Source organism: Oryctolagus cuniculus, chromosome 19 (genome assembly GCF_051225735.1).
Source record: "Oryctolagus cuniculus isolate XC-2025 breed Fujian yellow rabbit chromosome 19, ASM5122573v1, whole genome shotgun sequence".
Classification (NCBI taxonomy): domain Eukaryota; kingdom Metazoa; phylum Chordata; class Mammalia; order Lagomorpha; family Leporidae; genus Oryctolagus; species Oryctolagus cuniculus.
In genome coordinates, this window is record NC_142885.1 from 10,419,379 (window position 1) to 10,437,797 (window position 18,419).

The 18,419-nt window shown below is 61.3% G+C and overlaps 1 protein-coding gene and 1 long non-coding RNA gene across 6 annotated transcripts; one reads left to right on the forward strand and one right to left on the reverse strand.

The window, feature by feature from the left end:
• Window positions 1-5,609: 5,609 nt before the first annotated feature.
• On the reverse strand, window positions 5,610-18,375 carry IFT22 (intraflagellar transport 22). 5 transcript variants are annotated; one of them, XM_070064307.2, is made up of 6 exons: window positions 17,346-17,464; window positions 15,006-15,082; window positions 14,786-14,875; window positions 13,031-13,128; window positions 12,396-12,598; window positions 10,823-11,148 (listed from the first exon to the last, which is right to left on the reverse strand). In XM_070064307.2, exons 4-6 carry the CDS (start codon window positions 13,126-13,128, stop codon window positions 11,000-11,002), a joined length of 450 nt encoding a protein of 149 aa, XP_069920408.1. In that variant the 5' UTR covers window positions 14,786-14,875; window positions 15,006-15,082; window positions 17,346-17,464; the 3' UTR covers window positions 10,823-10,999. The 5 variants fall into 5 exon arrangements, 3 of the variants coding, with proteins under 3 accessions (XP_069920408.1, XP_002722866.1, XP_089177196.1); XR_016225837.1 differs by lacking the exons at window positions 12,396-12,598; window positions 13,031-13,128 and adding an exon at window positions 5,610-5,835 and having other exon boundaries at window positions 8,208-11,148; window positions 17,346-18,375; XR_016225838.1 differs by lacking the exons at window positions 12,396-12,598; window positions 13,031-13,128 and adding an exon at window positions 5,610-5,835 and having other exon boundaries at window positions 6,029-11,148; window positions 17,346-18,375.
• On the forward strand, window positions 11,044-12,243 carry LOC138846966 (uncharacterized). The gene is made up of 2 exons (XR_011384504.2): window positions 11,044-11,170; window positions 12,131-12,243. It is a non-coding gene; the product is annotated as an uncharacterized LOC138846966 (long non-coding RNA).
• Window positions 18,376-18,419: the final 44 nt, after the last annotated feature.

Here is an 18,419-nt window from a genome sequence, read left to right on the forward strand (position 1 = left end):
TCCATCTCTCTCTCCCTCTCTCCCTGACTGTCCATCTGTCTCTCTCTCTCCCAATCTCTCTCTCTCTCTCCCTGTCTGTCCATCTGTCTCTCTCTCCCTCTCTCCCTGACTGTCCATCTGTCTCTCTCTCTCTCTCTCCCAATCTCTCTCTCTCTCCCTGTCTGTCCATCTGTCTATCTCTCTCTCTCCCAATCTGTCTCTCTCTCTCTTTCCCTGTCTGTCCATCTGTCTCTCTCTCCCTCCCTCCCTGTGTGTCCGTCTCTCTCTCCCTCTCTCCCTCTCTCCCTGTCTGTCTGTCTGTCTCTCTCCCTCTCTCCCTGTCTGTCCGTCTCCCTCTCTCCCTGTCTGTCCGTCTGTCCGTTTCTCTCCCTCCCTCTCTCCCTGTCTCTCTCTCTCCCTCTCTCCCTGTCCATCTGTCTCTCTCCCTCTCTCCCTGTCTGTCTGTCCATCTGTCTCTCCCTCTCTCTCCATCTGTCTGTCTGTCTCTCTCCCTCCCTGTCTGTCCGTCTCTCTCTCCCCCTCTCTCCCTGTCTGTCTGTCTGTCTCCCTCCCTACCTCCTTCCCCCCACGTAGTAGGGCCCGAGCCTTTGTCTGCCCAGGACCAGGCTGCCTTTTTCAGCGCTCTGCTTCCACGACCGGTGTGTCGCACCTGGACCTGGCTGGATGCTGAGTCCTCTGGGTCTGTGTAGTTATGGAGAGAGGACGTGGCTCCCGCACAGAACGTTCCGGGACGACGTCCTGGACAAAATCAAAGGCCGCTTAACCGGCAGGCGCCGTGAACACACCGTGTGCACGCGGGAGCTCTCTGTGCAATCTGACGTGCCTGCGTGCCCGCGTGTGCGCCTCTGTGTGTGTGTGTGTGTGACTGTGTATGTGTGTGCCTGTGTGTGTGCCCTGTGTGTGTTCCCTGTGTGGCTGTGTGTGCCTTTGTGTATCCGTGTGTGCATGTGTGTGTGGCTGTGTGTGTGTGGCTGTGTGTACCTGTGTGTATGTGGCTGTGTGGCACTGTGTGTAGCTGTATGTGTGGCTGTGTGGGTGGCTGTGTGTGTGTATGTGGCTGTGTGTGTGGCTTTGTGTGTGGCTGTGTGTGTGTGGCTCTGTGTGTGTATGGGGAGAGACTGTGTATGTGTGTGTCTGTGTGTGGCTCTGTGGCTCTGTGTGGGTGCACCTGTGTGTGTATGTGGCTCTGTGTGCGTGCCTGTGTGTATACCTGTGTGTGTGGCTCTGTGTGTGGCTGTGTGGCTCTGTGTGTGGCCGTATGTGTGGCTGTGTGGCTCTGTGTGTGGCTGTGTGTGTGTGGCTCTGTGGCTCTGTGTGTGGCTGTGTGTGTGTGGCTCTATGTGTGTATGGGGAGAGACTGTGTCTGTGTGTGTCTATGAGTGTGGCTCTGTGCTCTGTGTATGTGTGTGTCTGTGTGTGTGCACCTGTGTGCGTATATGGCTGTGTGTGTGTCTGTGTGTGTGCACCTGTGTGCGTATATGGCTGTGTGTGTGCCTGTGTGTGTACCTGTGTGTGTGGCTCTGTGTGTGGCTATATGTGTGGCTGTGTGGCCCTGCTTCCCTCGTGTCTGTCCTCAGCACACCCAGTTTCTTGGCCAGGTGGGTCTGAGTCTGCCTGGCCAGCGCGGCCTCCAACTTGTCTTTGTTTCACCATGAGCATTTGGAAAACAAGAGTTCACGAGGGCACTAAGCGCATCGGATATTAAAACGAATCAGAAACAGTTCCAATAATTAGGGCCAGAGCTGGCGCAGACAGATACACGGACATGGGACAGCAGTTCAGGAAAAGAACCAAGTTCCCAGGGGAGTTCAGCCTGGGTGGGGGGGACTCCCAGTGGGTGTGTCCCAGGGTGGGCAGGGCGGGGGGGGGGGGCTCCTGCCTCCTGTTTTTTAAAGATTTATTTATTTACTTGTGAGGCAGAGCTGCAGACAGAGAGAGGGAGAGACAGAGAGGTCTTCCCACTGCACCACGGCGCTGGCCCCCCCACCTCACTTTGCACACCGTGGGAAATTCCACAGGGATGGAAGACTTCAACACACACACACACAAAAGAAACCACAAAAGCACTGTTTAAAAGGGCTACCATATTGACGATCCTGCACTGGGCAGAGCAGGAACACTATGCAAAATTCAGAACCTGTAGACCAGACAAGTGTCGATCTTTGATTAGTACACACATGCACACACACATGCATGCACACACACACGTGCACTCTAAAGGCCAAGGTCACCTTGGGAAGGATACTTGTGGTGGAAGTGGTCAAAACACCTCCAATGAACGCACAACTTTTGCAATCAAGAAAGAGAAACGGAAAATCAACACAGGAGGCAACACACCAGGGGAAGCTGATGGCTAACCCGGTAACTACAGATCCTCTCCCGCCCACGGCCCGAGAAGGGGCAGATGGAGAGGTGAGTGGAGGCGGCCCCCAGGCCCTGCGCCTCTGTGCCACTGTCAGCCTCACCTCAGGCAGCACCCCCAGGTCAGGCGGGGAGCAGGGAGCAGGTGGGGAGGAGGCCCAGGGGAAGAGGTTGCCCCTTGGAAGCCCCGGTGCTGCCCCTGGTCGCAGAGCACTATGGGAGTGCGGTGGTTTCCACTTCTCCGTGCATGGCGTGCGCAGCTGGAACGTGTGTAACCGCTGGGCTTCCAGTGCCCCCTGGAAGCCCCCAGTGCCGTGTGGCTCCCTCTGTGTTACTACAGCGAAATGCCTGGGGCAGGATGCTCTCTATAACAGGTGGTCGTGTTGGTGCAGGGCGTGTGCATTGGTGTGCCCTGGGGTCTCTGTCTCTCTCCTAAGGCTGCTGTCATGGGGTGGGGGGTGGGGGGTGTTCAAGTTCCTACTTCTTAGCTCCTCACAGTGGGAATGAAGTCCCAATGCTGGAGCCCCTTGGCGACCACACCCAGGAGGTCCCCTCTGGGTGGCCACCAGGACCCTGGTTTGGAGAAGTCCCTGAGTGTGATGAATACTGAGAAAATATGCAAACCCCACTTACATTCTTTTAGCTCCTAATCCAAATTAGGAGCTGGGTGGTCGGGTGTTGGGAGCAGAGTTCCTGTTGGAAGGGACGCCCTTGAACCTGCCCTGGGCGCTCTAACGCCCCACCCCCCGCCGTGGCGAGGACCCCTGGGCGTGGGGCAGGCAGCAGCCCTGAGCAGCTGACTCCCACGCCAGGGATGCACTGGGCCACGTTCAAGGGCTTTGGGGGGCAGGAAAGCTCATTCATGCTGGAGAAGAGCCTTGAGCGTCCCGGGTGTCAGGGTGCTGGAGACGGGGTGGGGGGGGGCGCAGAGCCGATTGGACAGCTGGGGTTTCCCGAGGATGGAGGTTGAGGCAGGACCGCCCCTCACGGTCCTGCCGCCCAGGACCTGTGAGCCCAGGTCCATTCTCCTGCCGCCCAGGACCTGTGAGCCCAGGTCCATTCTCCTGCGCTCCCCCTGGGCGCTTTTGCCCAGCGAGGGGATAGGAGGCGGACACCCGGGCTGGGCCGGCTCTGGCCTGTGGGGGGCAGGACTCGTCTAAGATGGAAGCTGCAGGGGGGAGCGGCTGGGAGGGGCCGGCTCGGCGGCACAGCCAGGTTCTAGAACCACCAGGACACATCTGTGGTCGGCCCTCGGCGATCTGTCCGGCTTCCGAGGGCCACCTCTCTCCCAGGCCAAAGACGATTCTGGGATTGGGAGACGGGAGATGACTTTTCTTAGTGGGTGGACATCCTTTGACCTTGTATTTTTTTTTTTTTTTTGACAGGCAGAATGGACAGTGAGAGAGAGAGACAGAGAGAAAGGTCTTCCTTTGCCGTTGGTTCACCCTCCAGTGGCCACCGCGGCCGGCGCACTGCGGCCAGCACACCACAATGATCCAATGGCAGGAGCCAGGTGCCTCTCCTGGTCTCCCATGGGGTGCAGGGCCCAAGCACTTGGGCCATCCTCCACTGCACTCCTGGGCCACAGCAGAGAGCTGGCCTGGAAGAGGGGCAACCGGGACAGAATCCGGCGCCCCAACCGGGACTAGAACCCGGTGTGCCGGCGCCGCAAGGCAGAGGATTAGCCTAGTGAGCTGCGGCGCCAGCCTTGACCTTGTTTTTATAAAACAGAGCTCCAGGGCACGGGGACACGAGGCTTGCTCTGGTCTGGACCAAGGGCAGCTGGCTGCCATTCTCCCGACCTAACCCTTTGGTTAGCCGTCTCCCCAAATTCTAGCCTAACTCTCTAACCAAGACAAAAGGGACTTTCTGCCCCTGGCTTCTCCTATAGACAGAAAGCGATGCCCACCCGCAGGGGGTGGCGGCACAGGGTCACAACCCAGGGTGCCTCATTCCCAAGGGGATCCCAAGCACCACTCGGGTCGGCCGCACCTCCCACGGGTTAGCTCCAGTCGCCTTGAGCTTCTTCCAGCCAGCACAAGCAGCTCAGAAGAATGTAGGTGGGGATGCTGGCCCCTGCCCCCCACCCCCGGGCAGCCCACCTGCCACCCGCCCCTTCCCACCAGGGCCCCCACCCCCTGCCCCCGGGCAGCCCACCTGCTGCACCTGTTCCTCGACAGTCCTTAAGTCCCCGGGCTCTGTTGGCTCGCTCTGCTGTCCCCAGCATGTTGGTTTTGTCCCTGGTCCCATGCATTTTGTTGGCAGAACAAAGTCAAAGGCCGGTCATCCCAGGAACCGGAACTAAAAATCCCACTGTGGGAAATCAAGGACGTTTCAAAGTATGGGTGCATCTTGGCACAGAGGTCAAAGCTGCCGCCTGCAGCACCGGCATCCCACACGGGCACCTCCCAGGGGGCTTAGGGGCCGAGGAGAGGCACTGGGCTTGCAGCCAGGGAAGGCTGGAAGACGGGAAAGGGCCTGGCTTTGCAGACTCGGCCCCGGGGCACGGGAGAGGCAGGCGCCCTCGTCCTCCACTTGTCGGTGCCTGCACTTAGGACATAGTCACCGCGCCCATGGGTGCCGGGCGCCGTGCTGAGGTCCTGCGGTAGGAGTCTAGGACTGGAAGGGAGCCCAGTCTCCAGGGGGCGAGGGGCTTTGAAAGGGAGGCCAGAGGGGAACCCCACAGCCCCAGACTTCCGGGAGGGGTCTTGGCTCCTCGGACACTGGGAAAACCCTTCCAGGAATCAGGAGGTGGGCTGCAAGAAGCCCAGGGCTGTCGGAGTAAAACAGAGTGGGGGGAGGGGCAGGAGGAGGGACAGGGCCTCCTCCTTTCCCTCTTTAGAAGCCCACCCTCTTGGGGAGGTCGTGTGTCAAGTTCCAGTGGGTGTGCCCCAAGAGTGAACGGGGAGCTTTCAAACTCACGACCCACGGAGGAGCAGCTGGAGCAACGGTGCTGGAAAGGAGACCGGCGGCCAGGATGGGCTCACTCGCTCCTGGACCCACGCAGACCCACCTGGCTTGGCAGGGCCTCAGGCACAGGCCACTGTTTGCAGCTGGCAGTGCCGGGAGGTTCGTGAGCAAACACTGCCCCCTCGTGGCCAAGAGAGGTATTGCTACCCAAGCGCCCAGGGTCCGGCGCTCCCAGGCTGGACCGCAGGACTTCTCCAGGTCCTCCTGCAAGCCAGCTCAACTGGTCCAGGGCCCCACAGTGCCCGCGAGCCCCCGGAGATTCCCCACTCTACTTCTTATTTTTTTTAAAGATTTACTTATTTATTTGAAAGGCAGAATTACAGAGAGGAAGAGGCAGAGAGAGAGGTCTTCCGTCCACTGGTTCACTCCCCAAATAGTCGCAATGGCCGGAGCTGTGCCGATCTGAAGCCAGGAGCCAGGAGCTTCTTCCGGGTCTGCCACGCGGGTGCAGGGGCCCAAGGACTTGTGCCATCTTCTGCTGCTTTCCCAGGCCACAGCAGAGAGCTGGATCAGAAGTGGAGCAGCTGGGACTAGAACCGGCGCCCATATAGGATGCCAGCACTGCAGGCAGAGGCTTAGCCCATTATGGCACAGCGCTGGCTCCTCTTTTTTTTTGAAATACATTTTATTTCTCCACCCGTTGCTTTAACATGAATACAATTTGGCTCCCAAGCTCATATCGGACTTCATTTCTTACCCCTTTTGTTTCTGAGAGATGAAGAAGAGAGAGAGGGAGAGAGGTCTTCCACCCACTGGTTCACTCCCCAAAATGGCCGCAATGGCTGGGGCTGGGCCAGGCCAAAGCCAGGAGCTTGGAACGCCATCCAGGTCTCCCACATGGGTGCAAGGGCCCAAGCGTCTAGGCCATCTTCTACTGCTATCCCAGGCCATAGCAGGGAGCTGGATTGGAAGAGGCGCAGCCGGGACTTGAACCCGCAGGGCTTTAACCCACTGCGCCACAGGGCTGGCCCCTGAGGGCCTTTTTAAACTCTGGCTTTCTGGCCCCACCCCCAGCGTGACCTCTGCTCCTTGCAGTGCCCAGGCCTGGCGCTCCCGGGGCGGGGCGGTCCCACGTGGGCTCCTTGCTGGCACACAGCAACCTCGCAGGAGCAGTGCGAGCTGACCGCCAGCTTCTGCTGCGTGGGTGATTCCAGCTGATGGCCCTCCTCCATCCCGTCCACGTGTGTGAGGACGCGGCCCCTGCGCTGCTGGAGAGGCCCCTGGTGGGGGGGGCTCGCTCCTGCCACGGCAGGGCCTGGTCCCGGAGACCCCCCCCCCCCATGAGCTCTGGACTTTTTCATAAGATTCCCGAAACGCACATATATGTTTTAAACATTTATTTGGAAGGTAGAGAGACACAGAGTTAGCGAGACACACGCACACACCCAGAGATGGGTCTCCATCCACTGGTTCACTCCTCAGATGCCCACGACGGCCAGCGCTGGGCCAGGCCACAGCCGAGAGCCTGCAGCTCTACCAGGGCTTCCCTCGTGGGGGCGGGACCTCCACGCCTTGAGTGTCACGTGCTGCCTTTCCCCTCCCCCTCCCCTACCCCGGGGCCTTCTGCAGCCAGTCGCTGGCTTCCTCCTGCCGCGTGTGACTCTAAGGTTCTTTTTTATGAGTTCTTTTAGATATTTACTTATTTGGGAGACGGGGGAGGGAGATCGATCTTCCATGGTCCTCCACGTGGGCGGCAGGGGCCAGGGCCTCCCGGGATGTGTGTTTGCAGGAAGCAGGAGTAGAAACCAAAGCCGGGAGGCGCACCCAGGCGCTGATACCCAGCCAGCATCTCAACCACCGGGCCAAATGCCCGCTCCTCTTTATCTTTATAGAGCAAAACTGCAGAATTCCAGGTGCCCCCTGACTCACCGCGGGGGTTAAGTTGGACACACGCATTTCAGCCTGAGCCGGGCAGAGCCATCTAACCCAGCGCCTGACTGGCCCCCCAAGCGCCGCCCAGCTGCTGTAACTTATGGAACATCGCGCTGCGGGTGGGACGCACCCGCGGTTCTGGGGGCCCGGCCTCCGCCGCAGGGGACCGCGGAGACACGGACTGTCGGTCACGACTGGAACGTTCTCCAGCGGCTCCCCCGCCCCCGACTGCGGCAGGTGCACCGCTGTGCGCTGTGTGCCGCGGCCTCGCCTCCTATAGACCCACTCTCCTCTCGACTACACCCGCGATTTCCTAACTGGGACGAAAGGACGGCCGGCAAAGGCCCGGCGCCGGGCGCTGGACACGAAGGAGACCAGGGCCGCACGCAGGGCCCCGCGCCCACCCGCTCCGCGGACCCTCTGGTCGGTACCAGCCCCGTCCCCAGGATCCCGGCGAGCCCAGGCGGACAGGCCCAGTCCCGGCGGGCGCGAAGGAGGACCGACGCCCACACCCCGCCCTGCCCCGGCGGCCGCCGTAGTGGCGGCTTCTGCCCGTCGTGACCGAGGATGGACGCTAACGGCCGTGGCTCGGGCCTCGGAGCTTGGGCCCGGTTCCCGCCCAAACTACAACTCCCAGAGGCCTCGGCGGCGGGGACGAGCCGGGCTCTCCGAGGCCTGGGCCTCCACGTGGCCGCCCCCACATGCACGGCTGCCTAGGCGCCCCACTACCCCCGCTACTCGGATCTTGGTTTGGGGGCGCGAGAAGGACAAGCGCTTGGACAGGCCGCGAGCCCCGACTGCCCTTCCCACAATGCTCCGGACACACGTCACTTCCGGAGGCGCCCGCCCACGAGTGCTGTTGCCATGGAGACCGGTGCTAGGCCATTTGGGCCCACGAAGCCCGCGAACGGCAGAGTGGACGCCGGAGAAGCGAGCCAGAGACTGGAGGAACGGGCACTCGGGCCGGAGGGCCGCCTTGAAGGAGTACGCCCCCTTCTGCTTACCTCTCTCGTATCCCACGACCTCCCCGGGTAGAGCGGGCATCGCATGGCCCTCTGGGAAGCGCCCGCGGCGGCGCTCGGAGCATTCTGGGAAATGTAGTCACCTGCGGCGCTGACCAGGCACGCCGAGGACGCAGCCTTCGCGTCCACTCGCGCGCACATTTTGCCCCCTGTCCCTGGTACTGTGACTCCCCTGGTGCCGTTGGCGACGGCGGAGCGGTACCCGGCGCGCCGGCTTCCCGGGGAGCGGCGCTCGCTCTGCCTTGCGGGTGTCCGGTGTCCGGTGCTGATCAGCGGCTGGTGGGCCCGGGTCTGGGTCCCCCCACCCCGGGCTGAGGTGTGCGTGTGGCCTCACCTGCCATCTCCATCACCCGCTGATCGTGCACAGGTCGTTCCTCATTCATGCCTCATCCGTCAAGACCGCTGACACCAATTTTTAAGATTTATTTATTGATTTGAGAGGCAGAGTTACAGAGAGAGTGAGAGGTCTTCCATCCGCCGATTCACTCCCCCAATGGCCATAATGACCGGAGCTGGGCTGATCCGGAGCCAGGAGCTTCTTCCAGGTCTCCCATGCGGGTGCAGGGCCCAAGCACTTGGGCCATCTTCTACTGCTTTCCCAGGCCACAGCAGAGAGCTGGATCAGAAGTGGAGCAGCCGGGACTTGAACCGGCGCCCATATGGGATGCTGGCGCTGCAGCCGATGGCTTTACCTGCTACGCCACAGCGCTGGCCCCACACCTTTTTTTTATGCCAAGCGCAACTCACTGCTTCCTACCAGTTACACCCCCCCCCCGCCCCCTAAAAAGGGCGACGCATTCCAAGCAGTCGGAGTCGTGCGGTGCTGCAGCCCCGCAAGGGCCTGCGATGGTTTCTGGGTCGGAAACCGGGTTCTGTGTGTCTACAGGACAGCTCAGAGAGGGCCAAGGCGGCCTCTCGCGAGTGCTCCCCGGGGCCTTTTAGAATCGGGGCGAAGTCACACGTGGCTGTGTGCACGTTCAGAACGTGTCCCAGGACTCCGCCGAGACTGTCGCTCGTGGGAGAACCGTGGAGCCTGGTCCGGCTGAGGAAGCCACGGTGAAACCATGCCCTTCGTCTGCAAAAGCAGGGTTTCCGCCCTGCGCGTTTCTTTAACGTCCTTGGTGACGGCGTTTGAGACGCGGAAGCCCGTGTTTTGTGCCTGGGGAAGGAGTGTGGTTCTTTAAGCATCGGCTGGGACGGAGAAACCCGTGCGATTCTCAGCGGTGAGGCGGGGGAGGCTGCAGGCAGGAGCCGTGCTCCGTTCCTTACGGTGCCTAAGAGCCTCAGAATTCAGTCATTTGCTGGGCTCCACGAAACACGACGCCGGTTCTATCAGCAGCAAACCTGCAGACCCTCTCCTGGGAGCCTCTGCCCCCACCGGGGTGCAGATGGCCTTCCTGTGCCCTGCCATCGGCGCCGTGGCCATCGTGGCCATGGCTTTGGCATCAGAGGGTGGCCGCTCAGCCGTGGCCCACGGCGGAGTCCTCTGCTGATGGTGCAAGGGCAGAGGTGTGGGCTCCAGCCCTCACCCAGGCCACAGCCTGCTGGGCCGGCTCAGGCCGCCCGGTCATTCTCCTCCTCCTCCGGGAAGACCTCAGGGGACGGGGGCTGCAGCGGCTGAGTGGCTGTCACCAGACACCTCGTCCTGATCCCAGGAAGCAGAGCTGCTAACGCGATGCTGTGCCTCGGGGACACAGAGACCCTGGACGGCCGAGCCAGCCGTGTGCCCTCGCCGCCAGCCTCCCAAAGCTCGGACTTGGGGCAAGGTGGCCGGTAGGGTGGCCGGGGACAAGAGGCCAGGGAGGAGCTGGACGAGCTGCCGTGGGCGCAGCGGCGCCTACAGCACACGTCTTCCCGACACCCCAACGCCATCTTGGGGAGAAAGAAGAGGAAGGGGGTTGTAGTCTCGGCTAAATTTTTATCCGAGACTGAACTAACCTGAAAACCTTACGCTCGCTTCTTGCCATCCCCACTATCTTATTTTTTTAAAAAAAGACTTATTTATTTATTTGAAAGGCACAGTTACAGAGGCAGAGAGAGAGAGAGAGAGAGAGAGAGAGAGAGAGAGAGATCTTCCATCTGCTGGTTTACTCCCCAACACAATAGTCAGAGCTGCGCTGATACGAAGCCAGGAGCTTCTTCCAGGTCTCTCACGTGGGTGCAGGGGCTCAAGCACTTGGGTCATCTGTCCCCGGGGGGCTAGGCTACGTCTGTCCCGGGTTGGGTGGGCTACGTCTGTCCCGGGTGGACTAGGCTACGTCTGTCCCGGGTTGGGTGGGCTACATCTGTCCCGGGTGGGCTAAGTAGGCTACGTCCGTCCTGGGTGGGCTAGGCTACAGCCTGTCGCAGGTGGTCTAGGCTACGTCTGTCCCGGGGGGGCTAGGCTACGTCCGTCCCGGGTTGGGTAGGCTACGTCTGTCCCGGGTTGAGTAGGCTACGTCCATCCCGGGTGGGCTGGGCTAAGTCTGTCCCGGGTTGGCTAGGCTACGTCTGTCCCGGGTGGGCTACGTCCGTCCCAGGCGCTCTCTGCCGCGGATGCTCGCCCACCACTGGGCTTTCACTGAGTGAACCCGGATCAAGAACCGCACGCAAACCCGTGTCCGCGGCCCAGGCTCCGCCTCCGGAACGCAGGCCCACAACTTGTATTTGGCAAAAGTTACATGGGGTGGGGGTGGGGTGGGGTGGGGGCGGCCTCTCCGTTTCCCCTGGGCCGGGGGATCGGAATTCAGTGGCTGACGGGACGTCCTCAGACGGAGGCGCCGTGGCCGCGGCGGTCAGGTGATGATGGACAGCTCCTCGCGGTCCCTGTTCTCGGACACCGAGCTGATGATGGTCTTCAGGTACTTGATGAACTCCGCCCGGATCCCTTCCGGGTCCTCCTCGAGATTCGAGTGCACCAGCTTCAGCTTGCTCAAGGACGGCGCTTACCAAGGGAAAGAGTCCTCGTGAGTAACGGCCCGTGGCCGGCCTGCCAGCGCGGGGGTGACCCGGGAGCGGGGGGTGCCCAGGGGAACGCGTCCACGCGGAGCCGGGCGTCTCCACACTGCCCCTGGTGGCGGGACGCAGACTGACACCCCGGAAAGCTAGACTGCCCTCATCTGGGCGTCTCCGCACTGCCCCCTGGTGGCGGGACGCAGACTGACACCCCGGAAAGCTAGACTGCCCTCATCCGGGCGTCTCCACACTGCCCCCTGGCGGCGGGACGCAGACTGACACCCTGGAAAGCTAGACTGCCCTCATCCGGGCGTCTCCACACTGCCCCCTGGCGGCGGGATGCAGACTGACACCCCGGAAAGCTAGACTGCCCTCATCCGGGCGTCTCCACACTGCCCCCTGGCAGCGGGACGCAGACTGACACACCGCAAAGCTAGACTGCCCTCATCCGGGCGTCTCCACACTGCCCCCTGGTGGCGGGACGCAGACTGACACCCCGGGCGTCTCCACACTGCCCCCTGGTGGCGGGACGCAGACTGACACCCCGGGCGTCTCCACACTGCCCCCTGGCGGCGGGACGCAGACTGACACCGCAAAGCTAGACTGCCCTCATCCGGGCGTCTCCACACTACCCCCTGGCGGCGGGACGCAGACTGACACCCCGGAAAGCTAGACTGCCCTCATCCGGGCGTCTCCACACTGCCCCCTGGTGGCAGGACGCAGACTGACACACCGGAAAAGCTAGACTGCCCTCCTTTTTTTTTTTTTTTAAGATTTACTTATTTAAGAGGCAGAGTTGGGGTGGGGGAGAGAAAGAGAGAGAGATCTTCCACCCACTGGTTCACTCCCCCGAATGGCTGCAACGGCCAGGGCTGAGCCAGGCCAAAGCCAGGAGCCAGGAGCTTCACTGGGTCTCCTACACGGGGTGGCAGGGGCCCAAGAGCTTGGGCCATTTCCCACTGCCTCCCTAGGTGCATCAGCAGGGAGCTGGATCCAAAGTGGAAGAGCCAGGACTCGAACTGGCACCCGTACGGGATGCCGGCTTCATCCTGCACACCACCGTCTGCTTTCAAGGTATCAGGCCTTGGTCCTATCTCTTCCAAACGGGCAATTCTGGTTTGCATGGTGAGCAAAACCAGTGCTGGGGACACAGTAGGTGCTTAATAACTGCTGGTTTCGGTGACACTGGCAGTGTCTAGGTGGCCCCCGCGCGCGCGCCCCGGCCGGTCTCCTCACCCAGGGGCAGGCTTCCCTTCTGGGCCGCAGAGCCCGGCTTGTGGTGTGCGATCAGCAGGCACTGCGAGTCCTGCAGGGGCTGCTGCTGCACGAAGCACGAATGCCACATCTCGATCTCCTGCAGGTGGCTCGGGACGTCGGCGTTGAAGACGATCACCACACCCTGGGCGTCCTTCATCAGGGCCGGCCAGCAGGCCTCGAACCTGCTCGGGGAGCGTCGGGGTAAAGGCCAGGACAGAGCGCGAGAGCGCGCGCCCACCCATCTGCTGGCTCCCGCCACGGGTGCCCGCAGCGGGGCTGGGCCGGGCTGCAGCTGGGAGCCGGGAAGTCAACCAGGTCTCCCACGTGGGTGGCAGGGACCCGCGTGCTTCAGCCGTCCCCGTCACCGGCTGCCTTCCTCCGCAGGAGCGTGTTAGCAGGAAGCTGGGGTCAGGAGTGCAGCTGGGACACAAACCCAGGGCTTTGAAAAGAACGCCCTAGGGGTGAGGCGGGGAATTAGCCGAGCTGTTAAGATGCCTGGTAACAGTCAGCCGGGGCTGTGGCACAGCAGGTGGAGCTGCTGCTCGAGAGGTTGGCATCCCATCGCAGTGCCTGTTCGAGTCCCAGCTGCTCCACCTGCGATCCAGTTAACGCACCTGGGAAAGCAGCAACGATGGCCCACGTATGCGGGGAACCTGCATGGGGTTCCTGGCTCCTGGCTCTGGCCTGGCCCAGTCCCAGCTCTTGCAGCCATCTGGGGAGTGAACCAGCAGGTGGAAGACCTCTCTCTCTCTCTCTCTCTCTCTCTCTCTCTCACTACTTCTCTGTGATCCAGCCTTTTAAATACATAAAATACATTTTTTTTTTTTGACAGGCAGAGTGGACAGTGAGAGAGAGAGACAGAGAGAAAGGTCTTCCTTTGCCGTTGGTTCACCCTCCAATGGCGGCTGCAGCCAGTGCACCACGCTGATCCAATGGCAGGAGCCAGGTACTTCTCCTGGTCTCCCATGGGGTGCAGGGCCCAAGCACTTGGGCCATCCTCCACTGCACTCCCTGGCCACAGCAGAGAGCTGGCCTGGAAGAGGGGCAACCGGGACAGAATCCGGCACCCCGACCGGGACTAGAACCCGGTGTGCCCGCACTGCAGGTGGAGGATTAGCCTAGTGAGCCGCGGCGCCGGCCAAATACATAAAATAAATCTTAAAAGACGGCCGAGCTGCCTCTTGGGGGTCCTGGGTTTGATACCCGACACTTGCTCCTGACGCCAGCTGCCTGCTATCCCAGGCCCTGAGAGGCAGGGGCTGTGGCCCAAGTGATTGGGTTCCTGCCCCCCACACGGGAGACCTGGGTTGAGTTCCAGGCTCCTGGCCTCAGCCCCTGCCCAGCCTTGGCCAGCCCTGGCCACTGCGGGTTTTTGGAAAGCAAACTCGGTAGGGACCTCTCACTGTGTCTCTACCTCTCTCAAATAAATAACAAAAGGAGACCCCGGTAGTAATTGACCGATGGATTGACGCCATCTAACTGTCTCATAACCCAGTCCCTGAAGTTTACACAGCAGGGCCTGGGGGCAGCTGGTTTTTAAAACAATTTTAATCACTTACTTTTTGGTTATTTGAAATGCAGAGAGACAGAGAGAGGCAGAGAAATGTCTTTCATCCACTGGTCACTCCCCAAATGTCTGTAACAGGCAGGGCGGAGCCAAGCTAAAGCCAGGATCCCGGAACTCAGGCCAGCTCTCCTGCTTCGGTGGTGGGGATGCAGGTGTTTGGGCCAGCGGCTGCTGCCTCCCAGGGCGCTCACTGGCAGGCAGCCGGAGTCAGAAGCAGGGCTGGAGCTGGAGCCCAGGCGCTCTGGTGTGGGACGCAGTCACCCCGGGCCGCCTCCTGACCCCTGCACCGGAAGTCCACCCCTGACTTCCAATGTGTTCGCTCATGCATTTTGATTTGTGTGAGGGCCGAGATACAGACACAGAGACAGCCAAGCAGAGAGCGCTCCCATCTGGTTTGCTCCCTAAATGCAGCTTAATCCCCTTCACCACAGTGCCAGCCCCTGAGAAATCCTTAAAAATAAATAAATCGGGGCCGGCACTATGGCACAGTGGGCTGCAACAACGGCATCCCATATGGGCACTGGTTCGAGTCCTGGCTGCTCCTCTTCCGATCCAGCTCTCTGCTGTGGCCTGGGAAAGCAGTAGAAGATGGTCCAAGTCCTTGGGCCCCTGCACCCACGTGGGAGACCTGGAGGAAGCTCCTAGATTCGGATCAGTGCAGCTCTGGCCATTGTGGCCATTTGGGGAGTGAACCAGGGGACAGAAGACCTCTCTCTCTCTCTGTATCTACCTGCCTCTGTAACTTTGTCAAATAAATAAAATAAATCTTTAAAAAAAAAATGGATACATAGAAGGCACATACTTTGTATCACCGCCACAATCCCAGAGCTCGAATTCACAGCCGGCGCCTTTGCTGTTGCTGGCGAGCTGTGGGTCCTCAAACTCCACGATCCTGGAAATGCAAACCACAGTGCACAGCGCCTGTCTTACGGCTGTGGTGCTTTGGCGAGGAGGAGGAGGAGGAGGAGGAGGAGCAGGGTGGCAGTCGGGACCGCTCGGGAGGCGGGTGCTCCGGGGCTCACCTCACTCCCTGGGTTGGATTGTACTCTGCGATGTCGGAGGACTCCGTCAGGAAGTTGGCCAAGACTGTTTTCCCGCTCTGCGAGAAGGCGAGGGGACACACGTGTGAAGAGCAGGAAAGCAAAGCATCACGGGGCCCCTCCCCCTTCTGGAGGGGGCACAGCCGGCCTGGAGCCAGGTGGGGTGGGAGACAGGCATGGGTAGAGAGGGCCAGGGCGGAGGGCTGTCCCTGTGGGTGGACCACACCGCATCAGCCTGGGTAGAGAGGGCCAGGGCGGAGGGCTGTCCCTGTGGGTGGACCACATCGCATCAGCCTGGGTAGAGAGGGCCAGGCCGGAGGGCTGTCCCTGTGGGTGGACCACACCGCACCGGCCTGGGCAGAGATGGCTAGGGTGGAGGGCTGTCCCTGTGGGTGGACCACACCGCATCAGCCTGGGTAGAGAGGGCCAGGGCGGAGGGCTGTCCCTGTGGGTGGACCACATCGCATCAGCCTGGGTAGAGAGGGCCAGGCCGGAGGGCTGTCCCTGTGGGTGGACCACACCGCATCAGCCTGGGTAGAGATGGCCAGGGTGGAGGGCTGTCCCTGTGGGTGGACCACACCGCACCGGCCCGGGTAGAGATGGCCAGGGCGGAGGGCTGTCCCTGTGGGTGGACCACACCGCACCGGCCCGGGTAGAGATGGCCAGGGCGGAGGGCTGTCCCTGTGGGTGGACCACACCGCACCGGCCTGGGCAGAGATGGCCAGGGTGGAGGTCTGTCTCTGGGTAGACCACACTGGCCACAGCTGAGATGGCCAGGACGGAGGGCTGTCTCTGTGGGTGGACCACCACCTCATCAGCCCAGGTAGAGATGGCCAGGGTGGAGGGCTGTCTCTGTGAGTAGACCACACTGGCCACGGCTGAGATGGCCAGGATTGAGGTCTGTCTCTGTGAGCAGCCCACACTGCCCCAGCCGAGATGGCCAGGGTAGAGGGCTGTCCCTGTGAGTAGACCACACTGGCCCCAGCTGAGATGGCCAGGGCAGAGGGCTGTCCCTGTGGGCGGACCACACTGTCTTGCTTTAATATGGCGCACACAGTCTGGTGTGGGACCCAGACAACATGAGAACCCAGTGCGGGCTTGGCCACCTGGGTGACTTCATTTATTTTTAAATTATTTACTTATTTTAAAGGTAGAGAGACAGACACACAGACAAACACAGAGAAATCTTCCATTTATTTACTGGTTCACTCCCCAGATGCCAGCAACAGCCGGAGATGAGCCAGGCTAGAGCCAGGAGCCCAGAACTCAATCCGGCTGTCCCACCTGGGGGGCTGGGACTCACGCGTGTAAGCCACCAGTGGCTGCCTCCCAGGGTGCACGTTAGCAGGGAGCCGGGTTGGAAGCGGAGCGGCCTGAGCGCAGGTGCAGCGGGGAAGGCCTGCTCTGCCCCCTGTGTCTGTACACAGCCTGCAGCCAGCATCAGGAGCCCCGTGGGGTTTCCAGGTGAGAGCGCGCCTTGTATACCCGCACACCCTCCGATGGCTGAGTTAGCGCGTTTCAGACACAAACGCCCTGGGAACAAGACCCAGCTGCCGCAGGGCCTGAGAACCCAAGTCTGACAATGTCACCTCCGAAAAACAATTCTCCACCTGGGTCCCCGCAACGGATTCCCAGAGAGGCTGGCCTGTGGAGCAGATTAAGCCACCACCTGCGACAGCAGCTGGTTCAAGTCCTGGCCGCTCCACTTCTGACCCAGCTCCCCACGGGTGCACCAGGAAGGCAGCGGAAGATGGCCCAAGTACTTGGACTCTTGCCACCCACGTGGGGGATCTGGAAGAAGCTCCTGGTTCCTGACTTCGGATCGGCGCAGCCCTGGCCGTTGCAGCCATCTGGGGAGTGAATCAGCGGATGGAAGACCTCTCTCTCTGTCTCTACCTCTCTCCGTAACTCTGTCTTTCAAATAAATAAAATAAATCTTAAAAAAAAAAAAAAAAAACTCTGGGGCAGAACCCACCAGCCCGGCAGGAGAATATTCAAGTACTCTTCTTCTGTATTTTTTTTTTTTTTTGCATTTTCGCATTAATGCATCTGAATTTTCCTGTGCGTGGTGCGTGGCACACACGCAGATCTAACGCCCCAGACCACACTGACACATCCTAGAGACGAAGTCGGGGCCAGGCAAAGAGGCAGAAGCCCAGGGCCCCGGGCCCCCCGCGGGGTCACCAGCGGCAAGCGCAGGGCTCAAGGTTAGGCCAGCGGCGCCCGCCACGGGAACCGGGTCTCCGCCTCTTGGGGGGGTCCCCGGAGCAAGGGGCGGCCCCGCGCTAACCCAGGCCCCCGGCTCGCCGTTGCCGGTCTCACCTCGCAGGGCCCCACGAAGAGGATCTTGGCCTTCAGCATCCCGGCCGGCCGCCTCGGAGCCCACCGGTGCCCACAGGAGCCACGGCGCACCGCGGTCGCCAGGGCGAGCACAACCCGCCGCTCTGATTGGCTGGTTCGTTTCCAGGGCGACAGGCCGCGCCCCCTCGCAGGGGCCGACGGGATCGGTCACTTCCGGGCGGACGGGGCGGAAGGTGGGCGGGCAAGGGCCAAGGAGAGGGCGGTGGCTGCGGACCCAGCGCGTGGGCCGGAGGGGCACGGCTGGGCGGTCCGCCTCCGCAGGGACGCCGGACCGCGGTTACTGGCCCCTGACTGAGCCCCGCAGGGCCTGAGCGCTCCCGCAGGCCGGGGGGCCGGTGGTCTGGGCCCCGGGCCTGCTCTGCAGCCCGGACATGGCGCCGGCCGTCCCGGGGGCGGGTTGATCCCAGCCGAGAAGGCGGCAGCAACAGAACGAGGCTCGGGTGTTGGCGGAGCGGGCGTCTGCAGCCATCGCGGCGAAATTCGGCCGTTAGGGTCAGCCTTAAGTTAGGGAGCCCTGCCGGGCCGGGCCCTGTGCAGGTTCAGCCTGCCTTGGCTCCCTGGCCTTCTCGCTCACCTCCAGCGCCCCCTCTGAGTCACTTCATTTGATAATCCACAATAAATGACTGATAACCTAGGCTGTGTCTTCCGGTCTTCCGTATTTCTCTCCCTACTTTTTTTTTTTTTTTTTTTTTTTTTGCATATCACATACATGGCTTTTGTATGCATGAAAAAATGAAAAAGCTTGAAAATCCAAGGAGCCTCGAATTAATTGTTCCCTTTCACACCTTATAAAGCCCGCACCACCACTTGTGTCGAAATGTGCGGTTAGGTCTCAAGCTAGGGTTTGGGGGGACTGATGCCAGGGACCTGGGCAAGTGCTGGGGTCCTAGATCTGCACTGCCCCCGCCCCTGCCCCCCAAGCTTCCGGTCCAGCTGGGGAACCTCTCCGGCCTGGAGGGGGCACTTACCTTGTCAGATGCGTCCCTGTATCCAGGGAAACGGACTCTGTGCCCTAATCGGTGTCAGGGACGCAGG

What these genes read in the sequence shown, in the direction of transcription:
- IFT22 (XM_002722820.6), bottom strand. Translation starts at nt 17,384, where the DNA reads ATGCTGAAGGCCAAGATCCTCTTCGTGGGGCCCTGCGAG. An exon ending in TCTTCGTGGGGCCCTGCGAG is followed by an intron (nt 15,083 to 17,345) that starts GTGAGACCGGCA and finishes GCCTTCTCGCAG; the next exon opens with AGCGGGAAAACAGTCTTGGC. An exon ending in AATCCAACCCAGGGAGTGAG is followed by an intron (nt 14,876 to 15,005) that starts GTGAGCCCCGGA and finishes TTGCATTTCCAG; the next exon opens with GATCGTGGAGTTTGAGGACC.